Here is a 25,994-nt window from a genome sequence, read left to right as displayed (position 1 = left end):
AAACTATCACAAAAAATAAGATTACAAGAACTTGTTAATAGAGGTATAACAGAAAAAATTGTTATTCTGCTAAGCAGAACGAGTAATGGCCATTTATTTCTCTGTAGAGCCAGTGAGAACTTCCTGTTTGGAATGCCAATGGGGAGGGGTCACTCAGTCAAGTTTTCATATACAGTCAATGGTTACAGACCACTCTCTTAAGTGGTTATTACTTGCCAAAAAATAATGTTTATAGTGAAACCTAAATAATTTATTTTCTTAAGTCATTAATTCGTCAACACCTATTGGCTCAGTTGTGTTCACCCTTGAGAACCAGTTTTGATTGGTCTAACCTGACTGTAACTCGTGCCCTTTACTTTTGCAGGAAGCCAGGGGCCAGTCGGAGGAGAAGGTAAAGGAGGTGAGCAGCTGCCCAACTCACGAGGCCCCCATTCGGGTGCAGAGCAGGACAGGGCAGGGTGGCGGCCCGGGGCTTTATAAGGTAGTGAAGACTGGCCCCTCTGGTCACAACATCAGAAGCTGCCCTAACCTTAGGGGTATCCCCATTGGAATGTTAGTTCTTGGCAACAAGGTCAAGGCCATAGGCGAGGTACGCACTCACCCCAAATAATCCACTGTTTTTTTCTATGGCTGTAGCAATATTTATTGGATAATGTTATGTAGCAGAAACATACCTTTTTCTTTTTCCTTTTTTTTAAAAGTAATTTAGTAATTTTGGCCTAATATGCAATGACACTTTTGGTCAATACAAGTTGCTTTCTGGGCGTGAATGTGCGTTTTTCTACTTTTCTCCTTTTGAGGACTATTAACCTCTTCTTTTCCTACTAATTTTAGTTTGTGGATGAATTTATATCAGTTTCAGGGCATGATTTTCCACTTTCTTTGGGACTTTTTCTTAGAAATCTAACTGCAGAATGATGTAGCCTCTCTGTGCCTTGACTGTATTATTCTTGGCGTTGTAACAGCTGTGTAATTCTCCACTAAAACTCACACATTTCGACATGTTGGTGTTGGGCCGCTCAGTCTTTGGTTCTGATCTCTCATTGGCTGATGCGGTGTGCCATGCTGTTCAGTAGTTTCCTGAGCCTCTGGTTGATAGTGTGGATGTTGGAGCTGCTGTCTGCAAATACTAATATTTCCACCCCTCTGTTTTTCCACAACGAGGAAAATCCAACTTCATGCATTTACTTTTCAAGAACAGTTTTTAAAAATGTTTTATTTCAACTTCAGTTTTGTTCAGCTGTCTGCGATTTGTTAAAGCAGTTTGAGTTCTACTCCTGTGACTTTGGTGTAAGTTGAACTTGCTCGGCATTTGCATGTTTTGGATCTTCTGTGGATGCTGCTTTTCTTGCTTGTGTATCACTAAGCTGAATAATGAGCAGGTGAATAATGGAAACGGCTGTGAATGGTTTTGGACTGTGCACTTGTTATTATGGATAAAGAGCATTGTTTGTGCATCAGGTGGTTAACTCTGAGGGAACCTGGGTGCAGCTGGATAAGAACAGTGTTGTAGAGTTCTGTGAGAGCGATGAAGGAGAGGCCTGGTCACTGGCCAGAGATCGCGGTGGAAACCAGTACCTCCGTCACGACGACGGTAAGACACGTCTTGCGACCGGTGGATTCTTTTGGGACACAGAGTGAAACAATAAATGCTTCAAATGTTTTGCAGAACAAGCATTGCTGGAGCATGGGAACCAGACCCCACCGCCTAGCCCTTTTTCAGTTCAAGCTTTCAACAGAGCAACTACTTCAAATGGAGCACAGGGCTTTGACTATGGCATCTCCAACAACAAAGGTAATTAATACAGCCTAGAAAATGTTGTCATTTTACCGAACCCTGATACCCTCAGTGTGCAACTCAGTCCCTTTAGAGTCACAGGAAACTGCCTGTCATGTAGCCTCTTTTTTGTTGTTTCTGCCTGGTTTTTTTTTGTGTGTGTTCCTGCTATGTGTAGGGATATGTGTTGATATCGCCATAAAATCATGTTTTTTGCAATACAGTTGTTGATACGCTGGCATAAAATATGGATGCTTCACTTAGAGCTCTTGACCCGAAAGTGAAAGCTAAAGAAATGAATAATAACCCTAAACATGTTATCCAAAATAATTTACAAGATGCTTAAATCAATGTTCAGATCCATTGGCTGTAGTATTCTTAACTTTGACCAAATTATCAATTATTGCATGCCCATGTTGTCCTGTTTTGGGCCATGTATCACAAACTGTATCCTGGTGTGAGGCAGCCTGTGATTCGCGGCTCCACTGCTGTTGCTGTTCCATGTCTGCCATGCTTGCATTGCCAGGCGCTCATGTGCATGCCTGTGTCATTTGGACTTCTGTGGGCTCTGCAGCTAAGTGAAATCTCTGGCTCTAGGTACCTCTCCTATCCTAACCAATTATGTTGCTGTGATTCAATCATCTACCAAACATTTGATCCGGTATAAAGTGCAGATGAGGACAGAGGATTTTACCTCACTATACTCTAAGCCTCAAAACTTTAATAATACGTGCCTCATCCAGCCTGAGTGATGTGATTTTAGTGTGAAGTTGGGTTTGAAAACTAGATGCAAACAAAGATAATGAGACCCACCACCTTTACTACCTATTAATATTCTCAAGCTGATTCGAACCCAACAGAAAGTTTTGTGCAAAAAATGATATAAGATGTGTCTGCCTTGTATTGTTTTGCTTCTAAAGTGGTTAAAAAATGTTTGTTAGTGCTAAACTGCTAAAACTAAAAAACAAAAAAAAGAATTTAGCTTGAAACTAGTAGATTCAGCTTCATTGTGACTTCGCTGCATCAACTGAATATGAGAACTGGACTGAGTGAGACATGACCCGTAGAAAATGACTTGCTTCCATTCAAACCAAACAACGGAAAAACAGTCACAATTTTTGTGTGACATGGACGTCGCCATGTTGGAATCAGATGACGTCAGTAAGAAACGATTGGTCCAAATCGGTCTGAGTCATCGTTTTTATGGCAACCACTCTTGCCAATCAGGAGTGAGCTTGTTGGAAGGCAACATCCCTACCATAGGAACTGAGCTCACGAAAATCAAATGTTTCTAAAGTTCAATGTGAGACCACCAACTTTTATTGATGCATCTGATTGGACAGTTTATAGCTTGAAAAACTTGGACTACAAAATTAAAAAAATGATATGAAAAAAACAAAGCGAATGCTTCCTGTTTGAAACGTGAGGGAGGAGGGGCTACTCAGCCCGGTTCTTCTATATAGTCGATGCTTCACTTGTCACATAATTTTAAGGTTTTGCTCCTTCATAATCTGTCACAAAAATTATACTTTGCTTCTCGTCTAGAGTAAGAAGCAGCGTTTACAGTCATGTAAACACCTGATTGTTCCCCATTAAGACCTAAGAACCTCCAGAACGGAACCAGAAGCGTTTGAAAACAGGGTTTCATGCATTGAAGCCTCTTGAATCCTCTTTTAGAACCACATTTCATAAGAAGCTAATCTTTGCCCCTCTCCATTTGTCAGCCCCTCCACTTTAGATCTTCTACATAGGGTATTTAAAGTTCAGATATGGAAAAGCCATTCAGTTTGAATGCACTGTTGAGTAGAGATCACGACTGACACAAACTCCCTCCACACCTGATCTAGACCAGGATCTTTTGTTCAACAAAGAGTTTTGAGCCCACTCAAGCCCTTGTGCAATCTCCCCCCCCCCCCCCACTTTTGGCCCTGCACAAGACTTCATGGAACTTATATGCCCACAATAACTCCTCACATCCAATGTGTTGCAAGAGATGACCTCACGACTAGATGAAACTTGAACCAAGTCACATTTTTTTTACCCCCACTGGAATCCTCAAAGCATAGTGTAAGCTGTAGTGTCTCCCCTTCCTCTGTCTCCACGTTTGCAGGTGACCGGCTGAGTGCCATACTGAATTCCATTCAGTCTGCGCCTTTCCTCTCAGCAGCTCCCTCTGCCTCCATATTTGAGCAAGCTGCCCAACCTCCTTCCTCCTCCTCCTCCTCTTCCTCCTCCCTTGTCCACAGCCCATTTGTGTTTGGACAATCCCCCTCCCAAGTGTCTCAGCCCCAGCTTCTGAGTAAGTCTGTCCTGCTTTCTGACAGTACTTGCTGACACAGGTGTTGACTTGTTTCCACTTGATCTTTATGTTCTCATATTTTAGGACACAAACAACAAGCAGCACATCAGATTACAGAGAGTTTATAGCCAAGCTTGGATTTCTTAAAATCCTGTTTCTGAAATAAAAAATCAGCATGGGTTGATGTTTTTTATTCTTCAAAACAAGATTTTTTTTAGGCTCAGAACAAAAAACTCCTTTTATTTTTTCTTTAATGTCTTGTTTTGCTACATCATTTCTGCTTCATACTGGCTTTTCTTTATTCAGATCTCCAGTTTTCATCATTGAATGATGCTTTGTCTGTTTTCCTCTTTAACCACCCGGACGCTTCTGAAGAAACTGTTGATTTCTGCCACCGTTTGTTGGGTTTCTGCATTCGTTCCCAAATGAGCAGAAATGTAAAAGTCAAAGAAGAGTTTCTGCTTCCAACAACAGAAGAGTGATGCTAAAATTAGATTGATAGGGTTCTTTTAAGGGAAAAGATCCTGGTCTGTGTGTTTTTCTGACGTCTTTTCAGCATTTGATGTATGTTTTGTCATTCTGATGTGCTACTTTCTCTGCTTGGTTTTTGTGGCATTGCTGTAAATGAATTGCAGAGTCCTGAAAGTTTTTTTTTTACAAAGAAACAAAAATTCTACAAACTAAATATTCTATGAACTAAATTTAGCCCTGAATTTCCCTTTCTTCTGTAAAGTTTAAAGTAGTGATACATGATAATGAATATTTATACCTAATACCAGTAACCGATCATTTCTTGTTTCTTGTATCCAATAGCGATAATCTACCGATAATTCTTTTTGTTTTAAATACTTGAGAAAAAATATTATTTGTAAGTCCAAATCTAATCTTTTAACCTTGTGGGTATGTCTTCTTTAATTTTTTTTTTTACATCTACGTTAACACTGGTGGCAGCTTTGTATTCTTTCCACACGACGCAGTGATGGATTTTCAGACGACGTATGATTTGTGGCGATAAAGCCCAACTTTATTTTATTTATTTCTTAACCCCCTCGTGGTCCTTTTGTTGAACATATCTTGCAAAAAGCAAGTGAATCATTCGTCTCCAACGCGAGGAAATGCAGTGTCATGTTTGAGGTTGCGTCCAAATTCCTAATTCCTTCATAAAAGGTTCATTTTTATTAGGCTTTTACTTTGGGGTATTGTTGATGTCATATTTGCCATTTAAAAAAAAAATAGTAAGCATGTGTCTGAATTGTTTTTAAAGTCCAGGGGACTACATAGGTCTGCACTTTATAGTTTATCAGTAGTTCAGGAGGTTGAATTGGGCATAGCCCCAGAGCGCTCAGCAGACGCTGAGCTGTGACATCACTAACATGGGGCGGTGGCTTGCAGGAAGGGCGGGGTGAGGAGGAGACATGAAGAAAGGCTTATCAGAGAGAGGGAAATTTGAGGTTTTAACTATCGGCCCATTTTGCTGCCAAACTTTTACTGATGAGAATAATTTGGATGGTGCCATAATTGTTCATTATTACCCAATTTTTATCCTGCATCCATAGTTTGAAGTTGTTTTGAGTTTTTTCTATTTATCAGAACTGTATTTCTAAATATACGCAAACATTTAAATACTGGTAAATCCTTTTTCCACTGCTAAAGTTGAAAGTAAAAAAAACTTATAAAATAATATTCTCTCAAAACTTCTATTTTGTTGACCAAAACTTTAATATTTTTACTTGTTTTCCTTTTACATCCCTCCCCTTTTTTAATGCAATTAGCCATAAATTTACAGTCTTCCACCAAAGGAAATCTGAGTAAATAAAACATTCACGACTCTTTCATTTTGTGTGTTTTTCATTGTGTCTCTCTTCGTGTGTCAGCTTTACATGTCGGTCTTCCCCGTCATTTGTAACATGTTGTCGTGTGTCGTTCTCGTTGTCGTTGCTGCTTTGAACGTCCTTCTTTTCTTGGTGTGGTTGCCTCCTTGCATTCCATGTCTGGCTTGTTTACTTGCTCCACTGTTTCCCGCTGTAGATGGTTCATCACGCAGCCTTGCTTCTCACGAGCGTGTGCACAAAAGCAGTGTGTCCCTGGCTGGGCATGGCACTGCTCTCTCATCTCTCGCTTTAAGGCAAAAGGGTGGGTAATCACAGAATGCATAACCCCCCCCCCCCCCCTCAGACGGAACAGAGGGGAGGGGGATGAACCTTAAAACCAGAAGTGGCTTGAAAACTAAAAAGAAAAAACACAATTAGAAAATGTAGTGATGCTAGTAGAACACTTATAAAATCAAGCTTTGTCTCAGGAAACGCATTCAATTTTAAACAAGATTTTATTACATTTTAGTACCTTATATTAGTATTTGCTTAATTAACTCTAAAAATAGTTTTAAGGTTATATATCGCAACACATATCTGTTTTTGTCCCTTTTGTATGTTTGTCTACTTGGGGGTAAAAACTGTTTAGAAGTAGCTAATTTAAAAAAAAGGGCTAGTACTAAAAATACTAGAATTCTAGTAAAGTTTAGATGTACTTTAACTAGCTACATGCATTTGCAGTTCTGGCAATTTGATTTACACTAATGTCTTCTGGGTCTGAAGGTTTAAATTGTACATTAAAATAAATTCCAGGAATGACGATGGTAAAGGAGCGATCATTAAAAAAATACACCATAAATTTAACAGCTGGGCATTCTGGATTTTTTGTTGTTTCTAAAAATCCTAAATTTAAAATAAAAAAAAAACTAATTCTGAAGAAGTAAATTTTATCCTCAGTTTTTTTTTCTATAAGCAAAACGCAAACTGTTTAAAATAAATAACTTAAATGCAACAAGGTACAGTTACTGCAGACTCTATATTATTCCTTTCATGTTTTTTGATGCACCCTAAAACCATCAAGAACATTTTTTTTTTCATTTTACTTTTTAATTGTCATATTTATTGAAATGTTACCAATGTTTTTGCATTTTACCCCTTTTACCCCTTGTTTAGATTCGTCATTTATCATTAGGCAGTTGAAATAATTCGCTTTCAATCGAAAGACTTTTATTCATCCCTGTAATGAAGTGGTTTTTATACATTAACAAGTTAGGTTCCTTTTTTTTTTTCTTCTTGTGAATTTTCTTCAAAATCTTTTCTGAGGTTTAGGTCTAAACATTACCTCATGTTTCCTCTGTTTTTCTTCCTTATGTTTTCCTGATTTAACCAAGGCATGATGTCTAAAGTCTACAGCCTTATTGGTTTTCTGATTATTAGCCCACTTGTTTGTTTACCTCCTCCCATTTGGTTCTTCTGCAAATATAGAAGACAGCTGATTGAAAGACGACACTAAATTTGATCAGACACTGATCAATTATATTCCTAACATGGTTTTTAATTATTTTTAATCTTGAAGATAATTAAATATTTTCGTATTTTTTTTCTTTTTGAAGTGCTTCAAAAAGTCATAAAACCTTATTAATTTATTCATTTCCCTTAAAGATTCAGTTAATCTACATTTCTAGACAGGTTTTTGTACATGTCTGGTAATTCTTTTACACTGCAAAGTCATTCCATGACTTAAATTTATTCTAGAAATTTGTTTGCACATCTATTCAGCAATTTTTTATTAAACCTAAAATGTTAAGCTGTGAAGTGACAAGACTTTTTTGTGCAAAATAATATATGTCATTTACAAAGCCATAACTTAAACTCCATGAGCTCATAATAAAATGGAGGAAAAGGAAACTTGGCTTTCAATAATATGAAATTGTACTTAGAAAAACAAATTCATTGGTGATGATATAGATGTTGGGATTTGTTATTAATTATGTCATTATTAGTCAGTTCATCCTTACATACAGTAAGCACGAGTTGCTGGTCTCCATTCTTCATCAGCACCGTCATGGCTCTGCAGCTTTCATCATCCACATCAGTTAGTCTGACAGCAGACAATACGTTTGCAAAAACATTCAGAAAAAATAAGAAGTTGTTGCTTTGCATTAAACAAACTCGTCTTTGACTTTTTTTTTTGTCTTCACTGTATTGTACTGCTACGTTCACATTGAATGCAATTTGCCTGTAAAAGTTGGCATCCGCTGCCTTTCTTTCGACCCGTGTCAATTCTGCTGCTGGACGCTTGTCAAAAATGTGTTCAAAAACGTTATGCTCGCGACGCGTGTGGGAGGAGCTACTGTCAAAAGCTTCATTGTAACATGGAACCCTTGACGGTGGATCTCATTGCAATGCATGCAAGACACGGATGATGTTGAGAGATCAGGTTTTATTTCTTTTATAAAAAGCTCTACAAAAGCATTGGTAATCACGTCTCCGTGTTCTGGGTTCATGACATCATTCAGAGATTCTCCCGGGTCGGTGATGTTCACTATGTTGCAGGAGCTGTGTCTGAATGACTGCTGCTTTCAGCGGTACATCCATCTCTCTGTGACCCAGTCAACATGCTGTCCCGCATGAGTCTGAGGAGAGAAAAAATATAACTAAGATTAAAATTATGGGACCTTTTTATTATTGTCTATACAAAAATGAAGCATCGCTTACAGATCAGGAATTAAAATAAGTTTCTCCTCCGTGTTGGTTTTTGGACTCCACCCACTAATCACATCATCAACACGTCACGTGCAAAAGTAGTCGGATAAGACGACTCTTTGCGTAATCCAAAGTTCAGAAATTTGAACTCTGAATTCAAGGCAACGCCAAAAACGCGCTGCTGCCACGACTTCAGGACCTCCGATCACGCATGTACATTGTCTTAGCATTCGAGTTTCTGATATGTAACTCCCGTCTAGTGTGAACATAGCTTTATGGTGCTCTCAAAAGTTTCCACTTAAAGTCTTGAGACCCAAGCTCTTGTTTGAAATGCCTTTTTTTATTCCGTAGTCACAGGGCCCCAGGGAATCGGAGTTAACTACAGTTGTTAATAAAACCCACAATGTGATGTCCTTGTATGTGGACACCAGGTCTCAAGAGTTTAAGGTATAAATCCCTCCACAGATGGTTGTTACTTTTGTAACACTGTTCAACTTGATTATGTTTAGGTGAGCGTGGGAACCCGATGTCCGCTGCGCGCTCAGTGTCCTCGTCCTCCAAACAACACCAGGAGAACCGTTCGCCCAAACAGGAGAGTCGAGGGAGCCGCTCATCTGAGCAGAGTCGGCACAAATCGAGCGAGGGGGCCCGGTCGGCCAGCGAGGCCCTCATTCTGCGCTCGGATACGGCCAAACTGAGATCTGACTCGCACAGCCGCTCCCATTCACCCAACCACAACACCCTGCAGGCTCTCAAGGCGGATGGTAGAACCTCGGGAGTGCGGGCGGAGTCTCCAAACCCTGGTTCTCGCTCTTCGTCTCCCAAGCAAAAAGCCGTTTCCTCCTCAGGCAGATCAAGTCCTTCGAGTGCCTCCTCACAACACTCTTCCTCAACCTACATAGACAAGAACTACCATCCTAAAATCAGCCCTTCTCCTAAAGCCCAACTTGATCCTCCCAGAGAGAGATCCAAATCAGACTCGTACACCCTGGACCCAGATACACTTAGAAAAAAGAAGGTCCCACTTACAGAGCCTCTTAGGGGCAGATCCACCTCCCCCAAGCAGAAACTGTCCCCTAAAGACCCAAATAAAGGATCCATCGAGACTACTGAAAACCGGGCTCCTTCTCCCCATGTGACTCAAGAGAACCTGCACAGTGAAGTGGTAGAAGTCTGCTCGTCCAGCGCCCTCCTCTCCAACGAGGATGCCAACGACGAGAACGCAGAGGTTACCTATTCGGATGAAGGTTCGTGTAAGGTGCATTTCAGCATCGGTAAGGCCCCTGTTAAGGAGGAATCTGAGAGTCGCTCTTCACCCAAAGTCAGTCGCAAAACCTCCAGTCGTCACACTCGCCCCAAGAAGGAAAAATCTGGGCCTCTCTTTAAAACTGACAGCACTTCAAAGGTTACAGAACCCGCAAAACAGGCTATGTCACCCTCTGTGGCAGAGTGTGCTCGCTCCGTCTTTGCTGCTTTCCTGTGGCATGAAGGAATTGTCCACGATGCCATGGCCTGCTCCTCATTCCTTAAGTTCAACCCAGACCTCACCAAAGAGCACGCTCCCATCCGCAGCTCCATGGGAGGACAGGGAGCCGAGGAGAAGGAGAGCAAGCTGAAGAACCGCCATTCGTTAGAGATTTCCTCCGCACTCAACATGTTCAACATCGCTCCACATGGTCCAGACATCTCAAAGATGGGCAGCATCAACAAAAATAAAGTCCTATCCATGCTGAAGGAACCCCCACTGCCAGAAAAGTGCGAGGATGGAAAACTGGACGCAGCTCCCTACGAGATGACCTCCCACAACTCTATAAGGACAAAATCGATCCTGCCCCTAACGTTGCAGCATTTAGTAGCATTCTGGGAGGACATTTCAATGGCCACAATCAAGGCAGCAACCCAGAACATGATATTCCCCAGCCCAGGCTCCAGCGCCATCCTAAAAAAGAAGGAGCACGAAAAGGACAGTAAGAAGATCAAAAAGGAGAAGAAGAAACGGGAGAAGGCAGAGGTGCGACCGCGGGGGAATCTGTTTGGAGAGATGGCTCAGCTGGCCATGGGAGGACCGGAGAAGGACACCATCTGTGAACTGTGTGGGGAATCTCATCCCTACCCTGTCACCTACCACATGAGACAAGCTCACCCAGGTGAGGGTGAAGTTGTGCTTCATGCAGCATTTTAAAAAGAAATGGTAAAAAATGCATTCAGTTTTTTCTTTAACCATCTTTTACGTCTTTTGGTTTCAGGCTGTGGCCGCTATGCTGGGGGCCAAGGCTACAACAGTATTGGTCATTTCTGTGGAGGTTGGGCTGGAAACTGTGGGGACGGAGGCATAGGAGGCAGCACCTGGTACCTGGTGTGCGATCGCTGTCGGGAGAAGTACCTCAGAGAGAAACAGAGTGCGGCTCGGGAAAAGGTAACCCTTATTCAGAGGACTTCATCTTGTAACCTTCAGTAGTCTCTAAACTCACCAGTAGGTTTGCCAATAACCTGTATACAAAGATGTTGGAATGGCACAGACAACCCAATGGTATAGTTTCAATTCAAAGTTAACCTTCAGGTTTTAAAAAGTTTTTAAGCTTTGAATTCTTTGGTTTAAACCTAACATAGCTAGAGTTATGACAAATAATTAGGATACCCCTTGGAATCCCTGAGTGGAGCTTCACATAGTTTTGACCTGGTCTTTGCTTCGTTTATGGATTTATTCATTTTTATTTTATTTTCTACAAGTTTGATCTTTTGTTTTTAAAACATAAAAACAGTTAGATCTCAATTTTTGTGATTTTTGCAGTTTAAAAAATCATAATTTACTACTCAAAATTTAGTCTTTTGGACAATTTCTTGTTTGTTGTGGAATTTTTGTGTAATATAACGAAAAATACCTGCACAAAAAAGAAGCTGGGGTTTTACTAAAAAGATTGGTATATAAAGCATTGCAACAAAAATACATTTGTAGGTAAATAAATAAAGCATACTGTAGAAAAAAAAAGCTAATAAAGGCCACTAACTAACTAAGGTTTCATCTTCATATTAGCCTTACAGTAAATCTTCCCTTTTAAAAATAACCCTAATCTGCACATTTTCCAACCAGGTTAAGCAGTCAAGAAAAAAGCCTTTGCAAGTGAAGACCCCAAGGGCCCTCCCCACTATGGAAGCCCACCAGGTGATCCGGGCAAACGCTCTGTTCCTGCTGTCGCTTAGCAGTGCAGCAGAACCCAGCATGCTCTGCCACCACCCTCCTCGACCTCCTTACTCCCAACTGCTCCCCAGCCTGAAGGAGGGCGTGTCAGAAGAACTCCCCAATAAAATGGGCTGCCTCTACCTGCAGACACTAGCCAGGTATTTCAAAGCTTTTCTGTTTTGGGTCCTGAAAGCATTGCAGCAATACAGGTTTTGTGTTAAATGTGTTGCGTGTCTGTTGCCATGTCAGGCAGCACACTGAGAACTTTGGGGGCTACCAAGACGACAACCTCTTCCAGGATGAGATGAGGTATTTGCGCTCAACATCTGTTCCTGCACCCTACATTTCTGTCACCCCTGACGCCTGCCCCAACGTCTTTGAGGAACCAGAGAGCAACATGAAATCCATGCCCCCCAGGTAAACGCATCTTCACACAAACTAGGGATAAATGGATGGACTTTTACCAATTTCTGGTATATATAACCCTTTTGTTGTTGTCAAATGAAGATACAAAACCATTTTAAAACAACTCATAATTCCATTGTGGGAGTAATTAAAATATAAACCAATGTTATATAGCAGAAAAGATTTAAAACATTCTTCCTTTTATCTAAAAGGCTTTCTCAGTTCTGAATTAAACTGGTGAAGGAAAAGGCTGATGACAATTTAGTTACAGAAACCTGAGTGGCTTTGGGAAACACAGATCTGGGAGTTTAATTTAGCGTTACATAAAGCATGACTTCAAAAAACACAATTTAAATCACTGACTTTTTTGTTTAAAAAGTCAGATTTTACATCCAAAATGACTTTTCTATTCGTGACAAATGTTCGGGATGAATTTTATTTTGTAAGATCTGTCAGATCTGTCATGCTGATTTTTTTAGGGCTGTAATTTGCTCAGATTTAGATGGTGGTGGGGGGGATTTTTAATTGACAGATGGGCTGAGCCAAGAGATCTTTAAACTTAACTTTGTTTCACTTTTTTGGGACCCCGTTTTTGGGACTGGGGTCAATGCAACCTGGATTTTGGCTGTCTAGAATTCAATGGCTGACATCAGAAATGATAAATGTCATACGTCTCCATTGTTTTAGTTGCTGTTTTATTTCTAACTTTTTAATGATCAGCATAAACTTTTCTTTTGACATTAGAAATTAGGTCATCTCGCTAAACATTTTGTGCACTGATGTCCTAAAATAAATGTCACTACTTACAGGTTTTTGGAAACCACGTGCCAAACTGTGTTTTCATCGTTTTCCTGCTTTGTTTCAGTCTTGAGACCAGCCCGATCACAGACAGCGACACTGCGAAGCGAACCGTGTTCCAGAGGTCCTACTCGGTTGTGGCCTCCGAGTACGACAAGCAGCACTCGCTGTCTCCAGCTCGAGTCAAAGCTGTCCCCAGACGCAGGGTTCAGAGTGGTGATGCAGGTGATCCTTCATGACCACATTATGACATATCACACAAACAAAAGTGCAAGAACACTTTAAAAATGACACTAATCTACTCTTCACATAGAAGTAGGCTCCTCCCTCTTGCGGCATCCATCTCCAGAGCTTTCCAGGCTGATCTCCGCTCACGGATCCCTCAGCAAAGGAGAGAGGAACTTCCAGTGGCCCGTTCTGGCTTTTGTTATCCAGCATCATGACCTGGAGGGGCTGGAGGTGGCAATGAAACATGCTCTGCGAAAGTCTGCCTGCAGGGTGTTTGCCATGGAGGTCTGTACAGCTGAACATTCTTCTATTCTTAGAAAATACGTATTTGTGTTCAAATGTGTTGTAGCAATTTTGTTTATTGAGCTGATCCATTATTGTATTGATTTTGATTCTGTCAGGCCTTCAATTGGCTGCTCTGCAATGTGATCCAGACCACCTGTCTGCACGACATTCTCTGGCATTTTGTGGCATCGCTCACGCCGTCCCCCTCTGAGCCAGAGGATGAGGAGGAGGAGGAAAACAAAGGGAACAAAGAAAACGTCGAGCAGGTTGGAGCAGCTTAAACTCGCACCGTGCGGCTCTGCTGTTGTGTCTTGGAGTTAAGTGAATGCCATCAACACACAGGAAAGAGACCTTGGCGTTTGTGAGCACCCGCTGTCGGACATTGTGATCGCCGGCGAGGCCGCCCATCCTCTGCCCCACACCTTCCACCGCCTCCTTCAGACCATCTCTGACCTCATGATGTCACTTCCTGGTGGCAGTTCATTACAGCAGATGGCATTAAGGTAACTTTGACTCTTTAGCCTCAGAATCTTTTGGGGACATTTTGTTTTGTAGTTTCTGGATTCTGGATTTGGTTATGATAATTGCGGTTTGTTTTAATAGATGCTGGAGTCTCAAGTTTAAGCAGTCTGATCATCAGTTCCTCCATCAGAGCAACGTTTTCCATCACATTAACAATATTTTATCCAAGTCGGATGATGGAGACAGCGAGGAGAGCTTCAACATCAGTGTGCAGTCTGGTTATGAAGCATTGAGCCAGGTAAGGAAGAAAATCTCTGTTTTTGTATGGGTTTGCATTAGATCTACGGTTTCTCCAAAGTCTGATCAAGCTGTGTGTGTCTTTCCAGGATCTGTGCTTGGTTACCTGTTTAAAAGACCTTACCAGTGTGGTAGACATGAAGACATCGAGCCGCCCCGCCATGATCGGCAGCCTAACAGACGGTTCAACAGAGACCTTCTGGGAGTCTGGAGACGAGGACAAAAATAAAACCAAGAGCATCGCTATCAGCTGTGTGAAAGGCATCAATGCATTCAAAGTGTCCGTTCATGTGGACAACTCCAGAGACATCGGGGTATAGAACCACAGCACAGTCACAATGACAGATTTAGTCCCTCCCTTAACTGTTTTAGCCGTGTTTTGCCGTAGAACATCAGTACAAAAGCAGATTTGGTTGAGATCAAACCCAGCATCATGTGACGGAAGAAAAAGATAATTTAGATCATTGAAAAATATTCAAAGCAAAATGAGGGTTTATAAGTGTTTGTTTATATTTTTCATTTTCGCTGAACTTGCAGAACAAAGTCACATCAGTGACGTTCTTGTGTGGAAAAGCCATTGAAGACCTCTGCAGAATCAAGCAGGTTGGAACTTTTTTTTTACTGTTCGAGTTCAGAGTATGTCACTTTTCTACATTTACAGAGCTGTAAACTTATTTTGAAGTAAGGAATACTGTAAAAAGGTGCTACTTTTTCAATGAAAACCACAAAAAATAGATATTCTAAAGTGAAGCTTCCCACATCTGTTGTATTAAGATTCTTGATCTCTTCCCAGGTGGATCTGGACTCGCGCCACATGGGCTGGGTGACCAGTGAGCTTCCAGGGGGAGACCATCACGTGATCAAAGTAGAACTGAAAGGTCCTGAAAACACCCTGAGGGTGCGCCAGGTGAAGGTTCTCGGTTGGAAAGAAGGCGAAAGCATCAAGATACCTGGACAAATATCAGCCAGCATGGCCCAACAGAAGAACTGTGAGACTGAAACCCTGAGAGTTTTCCGCCTCATCACCTCACAGGTAGGCACTGCTGTCCTCAGCATTTTCTTTGCACACATTAGACATTTAAGGGCTTTTTTGAAAGCGTTCTCCTCTTGCACTTGTAGGTTTTTGGAAAATTAATCTGTGGAGATGCAGAACCAACTCCAGAGCAGGAGGAGAAAAATCTGCTTTCATCACCAGAGGGAGAGGACAAGGTCTTCATCTCTTCTTTGATTGTGTCATATCTAGTGATGTGCAACCATACATGCTAAGCATTTTACCCTGCATTTCTGCAAACAGGTACCATCTGATGCAGACCTGAAAGAGCACATGGTGGGAATTATCTTCAGCAGGAGCAAACTGACCAACCTGCAGAAACAGGTACAGACTCCGCGAAATGTTCAACTCTGACATCCCTGCATGGATTTATGGTGTTACAGTAAACCTTTCCCTTCAGGTGTGTGCACACATCGTCCAGGCCATTCGCATGGAGGCCACGCGTGTGAGGGAGGAGTGGGAGCATGCCATCTCCAGTAAAGAGAATGCCAACTCTCAACCCAGTGACGACGATGCGTCCTCAGACGCGTACTGCTTTGAGCTCCTCTCCATGGTCCTGGCTCTCAGTGGCTCCAATGTCGGCCGTCAGTATTTGGCTCAGCAGCTCACGCTTATGCAAGACCTGTTTTCTCTGCTGCACACTGCTTCACCGAGAGTCCAGAGACAGGTGGGAGAGGATCCAAACTTTTAACCTTATCACAATCGCCTCTGTTACTGTTTTTAGGCAAGATTTGCTCATTTGGAATAAGGCAACCTCAGTTTTTAGCATCACAAAGCTGGTTCCCCCTTTTTTGAGATGATTGATTTACCCTAACAGAAGCATGATCAACATTTTATACTAGCAGCGATGCACTATGAGGAGGCTATTTAAAAAAAAAGGAAAAGAAAAGGATTTTCTACAGCAATTTTATTTTAGAACATTTGTGTATTTTTCTATTTAGCTACAAGATGATCAATTTTTTACCAAATGACTTGTGTTCAAGGTTTACTTTTAGCTTTATGAAGAGCATGGTATATTAGTAATGTCATTTAACTTATTTTACTGTGTTAAAAAGGAAGAAATGTTGTCAGATCGACCTTTATTGGTAGGCTGGGGGAGTTTTGTTTAACAGGTGAGTTTCCTTTCCTCAGGTGACATCTTTGCTCAGGCGGGTCCTGCCTGAAGTGACGCCGGTGCGTCTCGCCAGTATTATCGGGGTGAAGGCTCTGCCGCCGGCTGACATCAGTGACATCATTCACTCCACGGAGAAGGGCGACTGGAACCGACTTGGGATCCTTGACATGTTCCTGGGCTGCATCGCCAAAGCGCTCACGGTGCAGCTGAAAGCCAAAGGCACCACCATCTCCGGCACAGCCGGCATGTCTGCAGGGAAGGGCGTCACAACCGTCACGTTGCCTATGATCTTCAACTCTAGGTGAGCCAGAGGATCCCACAGGTTGACATACTAATAATCTTTTTACATTTCCTTTAGGTTTCTGAACAACTGAGATGAATCTGGAAATGGGTTAGGAGCTTGCTCAGTCCAAAACCTTTCAAAAGTTTGGACAAAGTAAATTTATGTTTTGTTTAGTTTATCTATTATTCTGATATCCTGTCAATTAAAAGAAATTCAATAAATCTCATGATTGAGTTTAGATTAAAATAAATTATACTCCCCCTCCAATCGACATGGATAAAAAGCAAAGCAATTGAAAATAAAAATGAATTCTAACCAGGCTATGCACAAGTCTTTTTTGGGTGTAAAGTTAGACTCTTTTATATGGAAGTCTATGGGAAATTGCTTCCTTCTGAAACCAGCTTCCAGTGGTCATTTAAGGAACTACAACATTTGGTAGTTATGCGTTTGCTCCAAATTTGTGAAGATAATGTGATGGCCTCAAAGTCTTGGTTAGTGGATAAATGTCAGCTTCTCTGCGTCTTCCTTTCAGCTACATCCGCAGAGGCGAGAGCCACTGGTGGATGAAAGGCTCCACCCCTCCACAGATCGCTGAGATCATCATAAAGCTGGTCAAAGACATGGCAGCTGTGAGTTCTGTGGTTTGTTTCCCAGTATTATGTCAGAATAGCACCGAAAGGATCTCTAAGGGTTATGGGTTGTGTTTTTTTAGGGTCATCTGTCAGATGCCTGGTCCAGAGTTACCAAAAATGCAATTGCTGAGACTATCATAGCCCTCACCAAAATGGAGGAAGAGCACCGTTCTCCTGTTCGCTGCATTGCAACAACTAGGGTATGAAAGGGATCTTTTAAGCAGATTGTGACTTTGCGCTTTAAAAAACAGTGAATGATGGGTTCCTTTTTGTGCTTCTGGCTGTCAGCTGTGGCTGGCTTTGGCCTCTCTCTGTGTGCTGGACCAGGATCATGTGGACAGGCTGTCTTCTGGTCGCTGGATGGGGAAAGATGGACAGCAGAAGCAGATGGTGAGAGCTGGATTCACAGCTACAGTAAACCAACCGCTTGGCATGAAATCTGTTTCTAATTTATTCCCTCCTGTCCCACCCACAGCCTATGTGTGACAACCATGATGATGGAGAGACAGCAGCTATAATCTTGTGCAACATGTGTGGAAACCTTTGCACCGACTGTGACCGATTCCTCCACCTGCACCGACGCACACGCTCTCACCAAAGACAGGTGAGAGCGTGATCTTTCCTGACCCCAATACAAACCAGTAAAACTTTATTTCAAAGAAACAAAGTACTTCCTGAAATTGGAGTTCATATCTGTGCCTTTTTTCCAGGTGTTCAAGGAGGAAGAGGAGGCCATAAAGGTAGATCTCCATGAGGGCTGCGGGAGGACGAAGCTCTTCTGGCTCATGGCCCTGGCGGACTCAAAGACGATGAAGGCCATGGTAGAATTCAGAGAACACACAGGTAACACTCTATATAATGTAAAGAAATCGTGACATTTCTGCGCACAACAGGTTCTACAATCGGATGTGTTTGCAGGTAAACCAGCATCGAGCAGCTCCGAAGCTTGCCGGTTCTGCGGAACCAGAAATGGGACCGAGCTGTCTGCAGTGGGCAGCGTCTGCTCTGACCCAGACTGTCAGGTATTGAACCTCAACAAAACACCACGCCTAAAGTTTCATCGTCATCAGTCCAAATAACGTTCTTTTTTTTTTTTACTATCTAAGGATCCAAATAACATAACAGAAACAAACAATAACATGTGTTGAGACCCTTGAAAATACACAAAAATAAAAAGTGGATTCAAGTAGACTGGGGGCGATATAACCGAACACATTCAGGGACCAAAAAAAATCAGTCCAAAACAGTAGACACTCTTTTTGAAAACTGTCAACTTTCCGCCGTAGTTGGGCAGTCAGACACTCATCACGTCATATAGACACGTTTTAACTTTTGTTTCTGCTGAGCTGTAGTTGATGGGCAGGGTCTAAACCAGTTTAGGGGAGGGTCTAAACCAGTTTAGGGGAATGGTCTTTCCTGCAACCATCAAAAACATGGTAAATATAACATTGATCGCTGGTATTTGATAACTTAGGGGTACTTAGATGTCAGGCCATGTTGAAACCATTTTTTTTAAACGAGGATTATTTTATTCATTTCATTGATGAGAGTATTTGAATTGATCTATCGGACACTCCATAACTTTGGGGGGGGGTTAATTTGTTTATTGGAAATATATAATTTAAAAGATAATAGTAAGAATCTTGTTTTGCATAATGACTATTTGTAATTTGATCAATAAAAGCTATAAGAAAAAGAGGGGGAAAAAACTTTGATCTTTGGTGAGCGATTATGTAATATATTATATAATGTAATATGTAAATACAAAGAACATTGTCGATAAAACACAATGTTCCCGTTTAATCATATGCATCATTTTATAAAAAATACATTTGTTTGTATCTTAAATTTAAGAAAAATTACTATTTGATATTCATGGGGACTTCCCCTTCTGCTGTCCTGTAACCGGTAGCAAACCTAAAGCATAAATAACGAGTATTACTGGATGAATTCCATCTTTAAAGATACTTGTTATGGTAACACAGTTATATATTAAAATGGAAGCAGAACAGCTGACAGAAAATGATGACAAGAAGGCAGTAGGTTGGCAGCAGGTGAGAACTGGAGCAGAGAGGGTGTCATATTCAGTGACGATCGCTCTGATTTATAACGAAGCATGTACCGGTACTCATCTGTTTGTATGTCTGAGTGCAGTGGAAGCAAAATACCCATCAGAGGCAGCTCCGACAGAAGGATCCATTTGACAAAAAAACTGGTTTTAAAGGAATTAAAATAATTTCACCCACTAATCAGCTCAATCAGTTACTTGTGCTTTAACCACAAGAAAGTTTGTAAATGAACCATGCATTTGCATGTTTTATGTTTTCCCAATTTAGCCATGTTTTTTATTAGGGATGCAACGGTTCAAACCTCCTTTTTTTTTAAATCATAGTTTTATTTTGATTCATTATATGATTTGTGTTTTATAAAACAACAAAAAAAGGAGTGAAAAAAATCCCTTCTACTGTCCTTAGTGGAATGATGATGAACTACAGGGCAACAACATGGACCAAATAATATACAATGGACTTACACGTAACGCTTAAAACCCACAAAAGCCACCATTGGAACAACTAGAATGGATTTTTTTTTACTGGTTTCTGTGCACCCTCTAATGTGCTGATGGGTTTGTGGTCAAATGAATGGAATATGGGGAACTTGCACTTTTAAATTCTGGGACACTAGTAGCTTTTTTTTTATTTTATTTTTTACAAGACGTCAAGATAATTCAATAATGTGGTTTAGAGGCGTCCAACTACCAAACATATAGATTTAGATGGCTCGAGCAACTTAATAGTGTTTGATTATTTCATCTCTGTGCCTTTTTATCTGGAAAAATCAGTGCAACTGTATAAACTGAGCAAATATTTGCACATTCAGGTGTTAAGGGCTTTACCTTAACAGAGTCTGTAAAAAGATTGTTTAGCGTTGCGCCAACGGTGAAGGGATTTCTTTTTAGCTGGTTTATTGTGTCGTGTTGGTCTGTTTTTTCATCCCGGCATCTCACCTGGTGGTGTTTCCTGTCAGGAGTATGCCAAGCTGGCCTGCTGCAGGACCCATCCCTGTGGACACCCCTGTGGAGGAGTCAAGAACGAGGAGAGCTGCTTGCCTTGTTTGCACGGCTGTGATAAGAACACCGGTTGTCTGAAACAGGATGCAGACGATATGTGTATGATCTGCTTCACAGAAGCCCTCTCCGCTGCTCCTGCCATACAGGTAGCTCTCCCCTTTTAAAGTTTGTTCAGAAATGTTTTTAGAACATTCTGCTCAAACTGTTGGATTTTTTTTTTTCCAGCTGGACTGCAGTCACGTGTTCCACCTCCAGTGCACTCGGCGTGTTCTTGAGAATCGCTGGCTCGGGCCCCGGATCACTTTTGGGTTCATGCTGTGTCCTATTTGCAAGGTTTGATGCTTTTCTTGCACCACTTGGTTAATTGAGCTCGTTTGTGCCTTCGAGTCATCGGCCACACAAACTAACTTTGACATTTTTTATCTTTTGTTGTTGATTCAGAACAAAATCAATCACTCTGTGATCAAGGACCTGCTTGACCCAATTAAGGAGCTCTATGAGGATGTGAGGAGGAAGGCTCTGATGAGGCTCGAGTACGAGGGTCTGCACAAGAGCGAGGCCATAACCACACCCGGCGCACGCTTCCACAACGACCCTGCCGGCTTTGCCATGAACAGATACGCATACTATGTCTGCTACAAGTGCAAGAAGGTGCTGGATGAGCAACACAGAGCGTTTCACTTTGATGCGCAGGCAGAGATCTGATGACGTCTGTCTTTCACAGGCATACTTTGGGGGAGAAGCCCGCTGTGATGCAGAAGCAGGACAGGGCGATGACTATGACCCCAGAGAGCTGATCTGTGGAGCATGTTCAGATGTCTCTCGGGCTCAGGTTGGTTTTTGAGAAACTGCAGCCGATCTGAAGAGTTGAATGAGCCGTGTGAAACGGTGGTCCCCAACCCCCAGACAGTGACTCGATCCTTGGGTCATTTATTTACCAGACAAAAACCTGAGCCTTTACCCGAAATAGGAATTTATTGAGACAGTCGTCCCAATTACCAACCCCATTCTATAGAATATGCATCGACTAGCTAATATGATGCTGCTAACAAAGTTTCAAACATGGTGGATTCACATTTATTATTGTGTGAAGAAAATACCAATTTTTGTGACATTAAACTATTCTAGTTAGTTGTATTTATCTGCCAGGCCTTCAGAAAACGCAGATGTTGGCGTTCAGTTTTTTAGCTTCCAGTTTGACTGTTAAGGGCAAAGTTAAGCAGATCACATTTTAATGGGTCTTTCACAAAATCCAGTGAACAATGACAGTGGGAAGCAGCTACAGTTATTTTACAGAGGATGAAGATTAACTTCCCTCAGAAGTTATAGGAAACCTGAAGCTTAAAAGAAAATCAGACACCGACTTCAACTTTCTACAGGCTGGTCCATGAAAACATTGTCTAACATTAAACTGGTCTGGGGCCTGAAGAAGATGAGGGACTACTCCTGTAAAACATTGTTTTGCAGAAGAATTAGAATATTTTCTGCTTCTTAACGCTACACAAAAATCTAGTGTTTTGTTTATTTAAACTGAATGTAAACTTTGAAAATTGAACGTTTTTTTGCTCTCTTTATTAGGCATTCCACTTATGTTTTAAGTCAGTGGTTTTCTTTTTAGATCATCTTAATTTTTTACTTCCTTCATAATCATTCAACATTGCATCAGAAATGGACCACAATAAATGTATTTAACCCTGGAGAAACCACAGAGTCAAATTTGGCCGCTGTTTTTTAATTCTTAGATTTTATCCATTTATTTTTTATTCTAAAAATTTTTTAATGAACAAAGTGAAAGTGAAAGAAACAAAAGAAATGTCAAATGAACTTTCAAAGCCTAGAAGAAAATTCTCCGGTTCTCTGGAGTGATGGGAAAAAGTGGAGTTCCTTTTCTGACCCCTGCTGTGTTGATTCAGATGTGCTCCAAGCATGGCACCGACTTCCTTGAGTATAAGTGCCGGTACTGCTGCTCCGTGGCGGTTTTCTTCTGCTTCGGCACCACGCACTTCTGCAACGCCTGCCATGACGACTTCCAGAGGATGACCAGCGTCCCCAAGGAAGAGCTGCCCCATTGTCCCGCAGGTGATTTGTCGTCCACTACAGGTCTAAGCTCAGACTCTAATGCCCGCTTTATACTTCACAGCAATTCCCTTCTGAGGCTGCCAGAAGGGAATTGCCCAAATGGCTGCAAAATGCAACTCCATTGTGATGACATCATCTGCGATTGGAATTTTACGCACATAGTACAATCACATGCATATGGCGCCATTTAACCTTTACTTATTTTTTAACCACTGCGGAGAAAACTCCATCCAGAAAAGTGACGTTTCCACCTCCCTGGATTTTAAAAACACGGCTGCTATTACTGCATTCTAAAGACGAGGATTTGAACATTATTTCATTCTGACTCCATTCTTTTTTTTAAACTACCGTATTTTCACAACCATAGAGGGCACCGGGTTATAGGGCGTGGTCTCAGTTATGGGTAATTTCTTTGATATTTGACACATACAAAAGGCACACCGGGTGTTAAGGCGCAGGCATGTTAACATGTTTTGGAGGAAAACCTTATTTTTTTAAATTACTGTTCTCCCTAACTGAGTAACACAAACTGACACTCACACACTCACTAAGCTGAGTGTCTGCCCCCTCCTTTTGATAATGCTGGAGCGCAGAACGCAGCAACTCAGCACACACACATTTCAGCACACACACACATTGGCTTGCGCTGAGTGCCTGCCCCCTCCTTTTGCAAACAGGGAACTCAGCACACACATATTCACATTCATTGTGGAAAAAAGCAGCGGGAGAAAAACTGAGTTAGCTCTGCCGTCTTCTACTACTCCTCTGCCGGAAATCGAATACAATTTTATTAAAAATCGGAGATTTTATTTTTAGGCCATATCGCCCAGCCCTAGGTAGTTGATATGTTGAGACTGTTAAAAAAAACTGACAGTAGTGAAGTGTTTATATAATCATCTGATTCTGCAGATTGAGCGGTTTTGGACCGTTGTGTAACACTTTACATTAATACTGTGTTGCATATCAGTTCAGAGCTCAAATGAAAAGTTTCTTTTCTGCGTGTCAGAATCTGCTGATTCACTTCCTGCCATGGTAAATGGCGTATACTTATATAGCGCCTTTCTTCCTACAAGGACAAAGCGCTTTACAGTCACAGACCCATTCACCCAGTCACACACACATTCACACACACATTCAGACACTGGTGGCGGCTGCCAATGCTCCACGTCATCTGTGCCTATATATACATATATGTATATATATATATATATGTATATATATATACATATATGTATATATATATATATATATATATATATATATATACATATATGTATATATATATATATATATATATATATATCATATTTAGGCAGATTTCACAACTTTTTTGCATTTAATTTTTTTTTATTAATTTTTATTCACAAAGAACCAGATTGTTTTAACTATCTAAGGAAGTAACTCTTCTCCTCTCTATCACAGGGCCCAAAGGGAAGCAGCTGGAAGGTACCGAGTGCCCTTTGCATGTGGTCCACCCACCAACAGGAGAAGAGTTTGCTCTGGGTTGTGGCGTGTGCAGGAACGCCCACACCTTCTAAAACACCAACCACCTGACTGATAGCAGTGTGTTCACTGTGATTACTGGCCGCCGCCGCCACTGCTGCTGCTGACGCTCGGTGGCGAAGCGTTGCTCTAACGCCATGGAGGCCCCTGGATGCTGGACCAGGTTTCTGCTAGACGCCAAGTGTACTCCCGTCTGCTCCTATACCATCATCAGTATCCGGGCGCTGCTGCAAGCGAGGGCTGTAGCTCTTTGGGATTCCCCAGTGGAAGCAATTACAAAAAAAGAAGAAAAAAAGACAAAGAAGAATAAACCAATTTAATAACTTGTGATGTGTTTGCATGCAGCCGTTGTATTCCCTCGGCTTCTATAAACGTTACACATCCCAGTCACTGAAATGTAACAGATTAAACATCAAATATGAAATTATTTTGCTTAAGGGCAACTTTGGATAAGTGTGGGTTTGAATAAAAAAAAAGGATTGAGCTGTACTGTCAGCTTCCCCAACTATAAATTTAAAAATATCATTATATGTAAACATTTTTTTTTCTTAATCTTGTACAGTACTGTACAAGTGCATCTTGGGTGATGAACAAAAGAAATGAATTGGTGGAAAAGACTGTTATGAACGGAAGAAAATAGTGTACGATTTACTTAATCTTGTATATAAAGATAACATTCAAAATAGCTGTATTCCGAAATTGCTCTCTTCACTTCAGTTTCCTTTGATATTCTGGATGATGTTTTGGGCCAGAACTTTTATTGAAGTGCAATACTAGGTGTGCCTCCTATTTTGAAGCTGTTTAACCTATGGAATGTATGTCAAATAAAGCCACTGTACATTTTTATACAGTAGATAGTCGTAATTTCCCCCCACTCTAAATGTTTTTCTTCTGTTTGTCTGGAAATGAGGAGGACCCTGGCACCTGCAGTGAATGATGGTGGATGTACATCCTGTTTGCAGCTCTTAGAAATATTCCAAAAACCAAAAAAATCAAACCTAAACAAAGGAGAGCAAACACCTCGCCGCGAGACTGATTGGAATGATTTGGGAGAAAACGGCTGCTGTTAAAAAAAAGAAGGAAAAAAAAAAAAAAGAAAAAGCTTCATACTTGTGAATCTTCTGTAATATCTGTGGTGGATGGAGTTGAATGGTAATAAACCTGATTCTCTGTTTGGCAGCGGTGCAGTGTGTCATCCTTACTGAGCAGTGATGTTAAAGTAACAGATGAACTTATGCAAAAGCAAACTCAATATTTTAGCTTTTTATTTAACATTTGCCTCTCAACAGATTTAGTGCTCTGCTTACCTATGTGACTATTGATGCAATTTCTGTGAACAAAATGCTTTCCAAAGCAAAATCTAAATCAAATTCTTCTGTACCACTTCTCGGTCAATGTTTTCCATGTTGCCCTGCTTGAGTGTGCCTGATTCAGCTCGTCATTAAGCTCTGCAGAAGCCTGATGTTGCAGACCTCAAAGGCAGGTGTAGGATTGGAAAAGTGCAGGATGGTGTTCCCAGAGGACCAGCACTGGGAAATACTGTTCTAGGTACACCTGCACTAATTTTTGTTTTTTGGAATGAACTCAAATGGTAGGTCGTTCCAAACATCTTGGAAAACCAACCTTGGATCTTCTGTGGATGTAGAGTATCTCATATTCTTCATTTTCTTTGTGTAGGGTGTGCCATCACTTCTTGTTCTTCCTGCTGAAAATGGTCCCCAATGACTGGCTTTTTGTTTGGGGTGGGGCGGGGCCAATCAATCATGATGGTATTGCATGATTGATTAGCAGAGTTTGGCTAATCCTTTACCAGTGTAAGCCTCCTTTGCAGCTGTTTATGTTCCATTCATGACTGGGTTTCAACCTATGTGACACTGATTATACCACCTGTGTGGTATAATTTATTGATCATTCGCCTGATTAAAATCCTACAATATCCCTGACTTGTATTCTAGTGTCTTCTAGTGTACCTAGAAGAACTTATGCTGGTTTGTTCTAGTAATTTATCATTAG

The 25,994-nt window shown here is 41.3% G+C and overlaps 1 protein-coding gene across 28 annotated transcripts in view; it reads left to right on the top strand.

The window, feature by feature from the left end:
* mycbp2 (MYC binding protein 2) overlaps positions 1 to 25,160 on the top strand; it is an 80,491-nt gene extending 55,331 nt beyond the window's left edge. For 6 of the 28 annotated variants that reach the window (XM_023950833.2, XM_023950827.2, XM_023950830.2 and 3 more), the window contains 33 exons: positions 365 to 589; positions 1,462 to 1,594; positions 1,670 to 1,795; positions 3,888 to 4,076; positions 6,105 to 6,209; positions 9,103 to 10,740; positions 10,840 to 11,009; positions 11,685 to 11,932; positions 12,024 to 12,191; positions 13,045 to 13,202; positions 13,291 to 13,490; positions 13,607 to 13,756; positions 13,833 to 13,993; positions 14,094 to 14,250; positions 14,339 to 14,563; positions 14,787 to 14,852; positions 15,043 to 15,282; positions 15,369 to 15,458; positions 15,544 to 15,624; positions 15,701 to 15,967; positions 16,432 to 16,715; positions 17,230 to 17,326; positions 17,410 to 17,529; positions 17,618 to 17,719; positions 17,805 to 17,933; positions 18,040 to 18,172; positions 18,248 to 18,351; positions 20,357 to 20,545; positions 20,625 to 20,732; positions 20,841 to 21,050; positions 21,124 to 21,231; positions 22,313 to 22,478; positions 23,901 to 25,160. In XM_023950833.2, coding sequence (XP_023806601.1) covers positions 365 to 589; positions 1,462 to 1,594; positions 1,670 to 1,795; positions 3,888 to 4,076; positions 6,105 to 6,209; positions 9,103 to 10,740; positions 10,840 to 11,009; positions 11,685 to 11,932; positions 12,024 to 12,191; positions 13,045 to 13,202; positions 13,291 to 13,490; positions 13,607 to 13,756; positions 13,833 to 13,993; positions 14,094 to 14,250; positions 14,339 to 14,563; positions 14,787 to 14,852; positions 15,043 to 15,282; positions 15,369 to 15,458; positions 15,544 to 15,624; positions 15,701 to 15,967; positions 16,432 to 16,715; positions 17,230 to 17,326; positions 17,410 to 17,529; positions 17,618 to 17,719; positions 17,805 to 17,933; positions 18,040 to 18,172; positions 18,248 to 18,351; positions 20,357 to 20,545; positions 20,625 to 20,732; positions 20,841 to 21,050; positions 21,124 to 21,231; positions 22,313 to 22,478; positions 23,901 to 24,016 — 6,663 coding nt within the window. In that variant the 3' untranslated portion in view covers positions 24,017 to 25,160. The remainder of the gene's footprint in view (positions 1 to 364; positions 590 to 1,461; positions 1,595 to 1,669; positions 1,796 to 3,887; positions 4,077 to 6,104; positions 6,210 to 9,102; positions 10,741 to 10,839; positions 11,010 to 11,684; positions 11,933 to 12,023; positions 12,192 to 13,044; positions 13,203 to 13,290; positions 13,491 to 13,606; positions 13,757 to 13,832; positions 13,994 to 14,093; positions 14,251 to 14,338; positions 14,564 to 14,786; positions 14,853 to 15,042; positions 15,283 to 15,368; positions 15,459 to 15,543; positions 15,625 to 15,700; positions 15,968 to 16,431; positions 16,716 to 17,229; positions 17,327 to 17,409; positions 17,530 to 17,617; positions 17,720 to 17,804; positions 17,934 to 18,039; positions 18,173 to 18,247; positions 18,352 to 20,356; positions 20,546 to 20,624; positions 20,733 to 20,840; positions 21,051 to 21,123; positions 21,232 to 22,312; positions 22,479 to 23,900) is intronic. The other 22 variants (XM_023950841.2, XM_023950836.2, XM_023950835.2 and 19 more) reach the window with 13 other exon arrangements.
* The last annotated feature ends 834 nt before the right edge of the window (positions 25,161 to 25,994 follow it).

The sequence above is a fragment of the Oryzias latipes genome, chromosome 21 (genome assembly GCF_053564925.1).
Source record: "Oryzias latipes strain Hd-rR chromosome 21, Olatipes_Hd-rR_3.1".
Classification (NCBI taxonomy): Eukaryota; Metazoa; Chordata; class Actinopteri; order Beloniformes; family Adrianichthyidae; genus Oryzias; species Oryzias latipes.
Note: the sequence above shows the minus strand (reverse complement) of the source record. Positions and strands in the feature narration are given on the sequence as shown.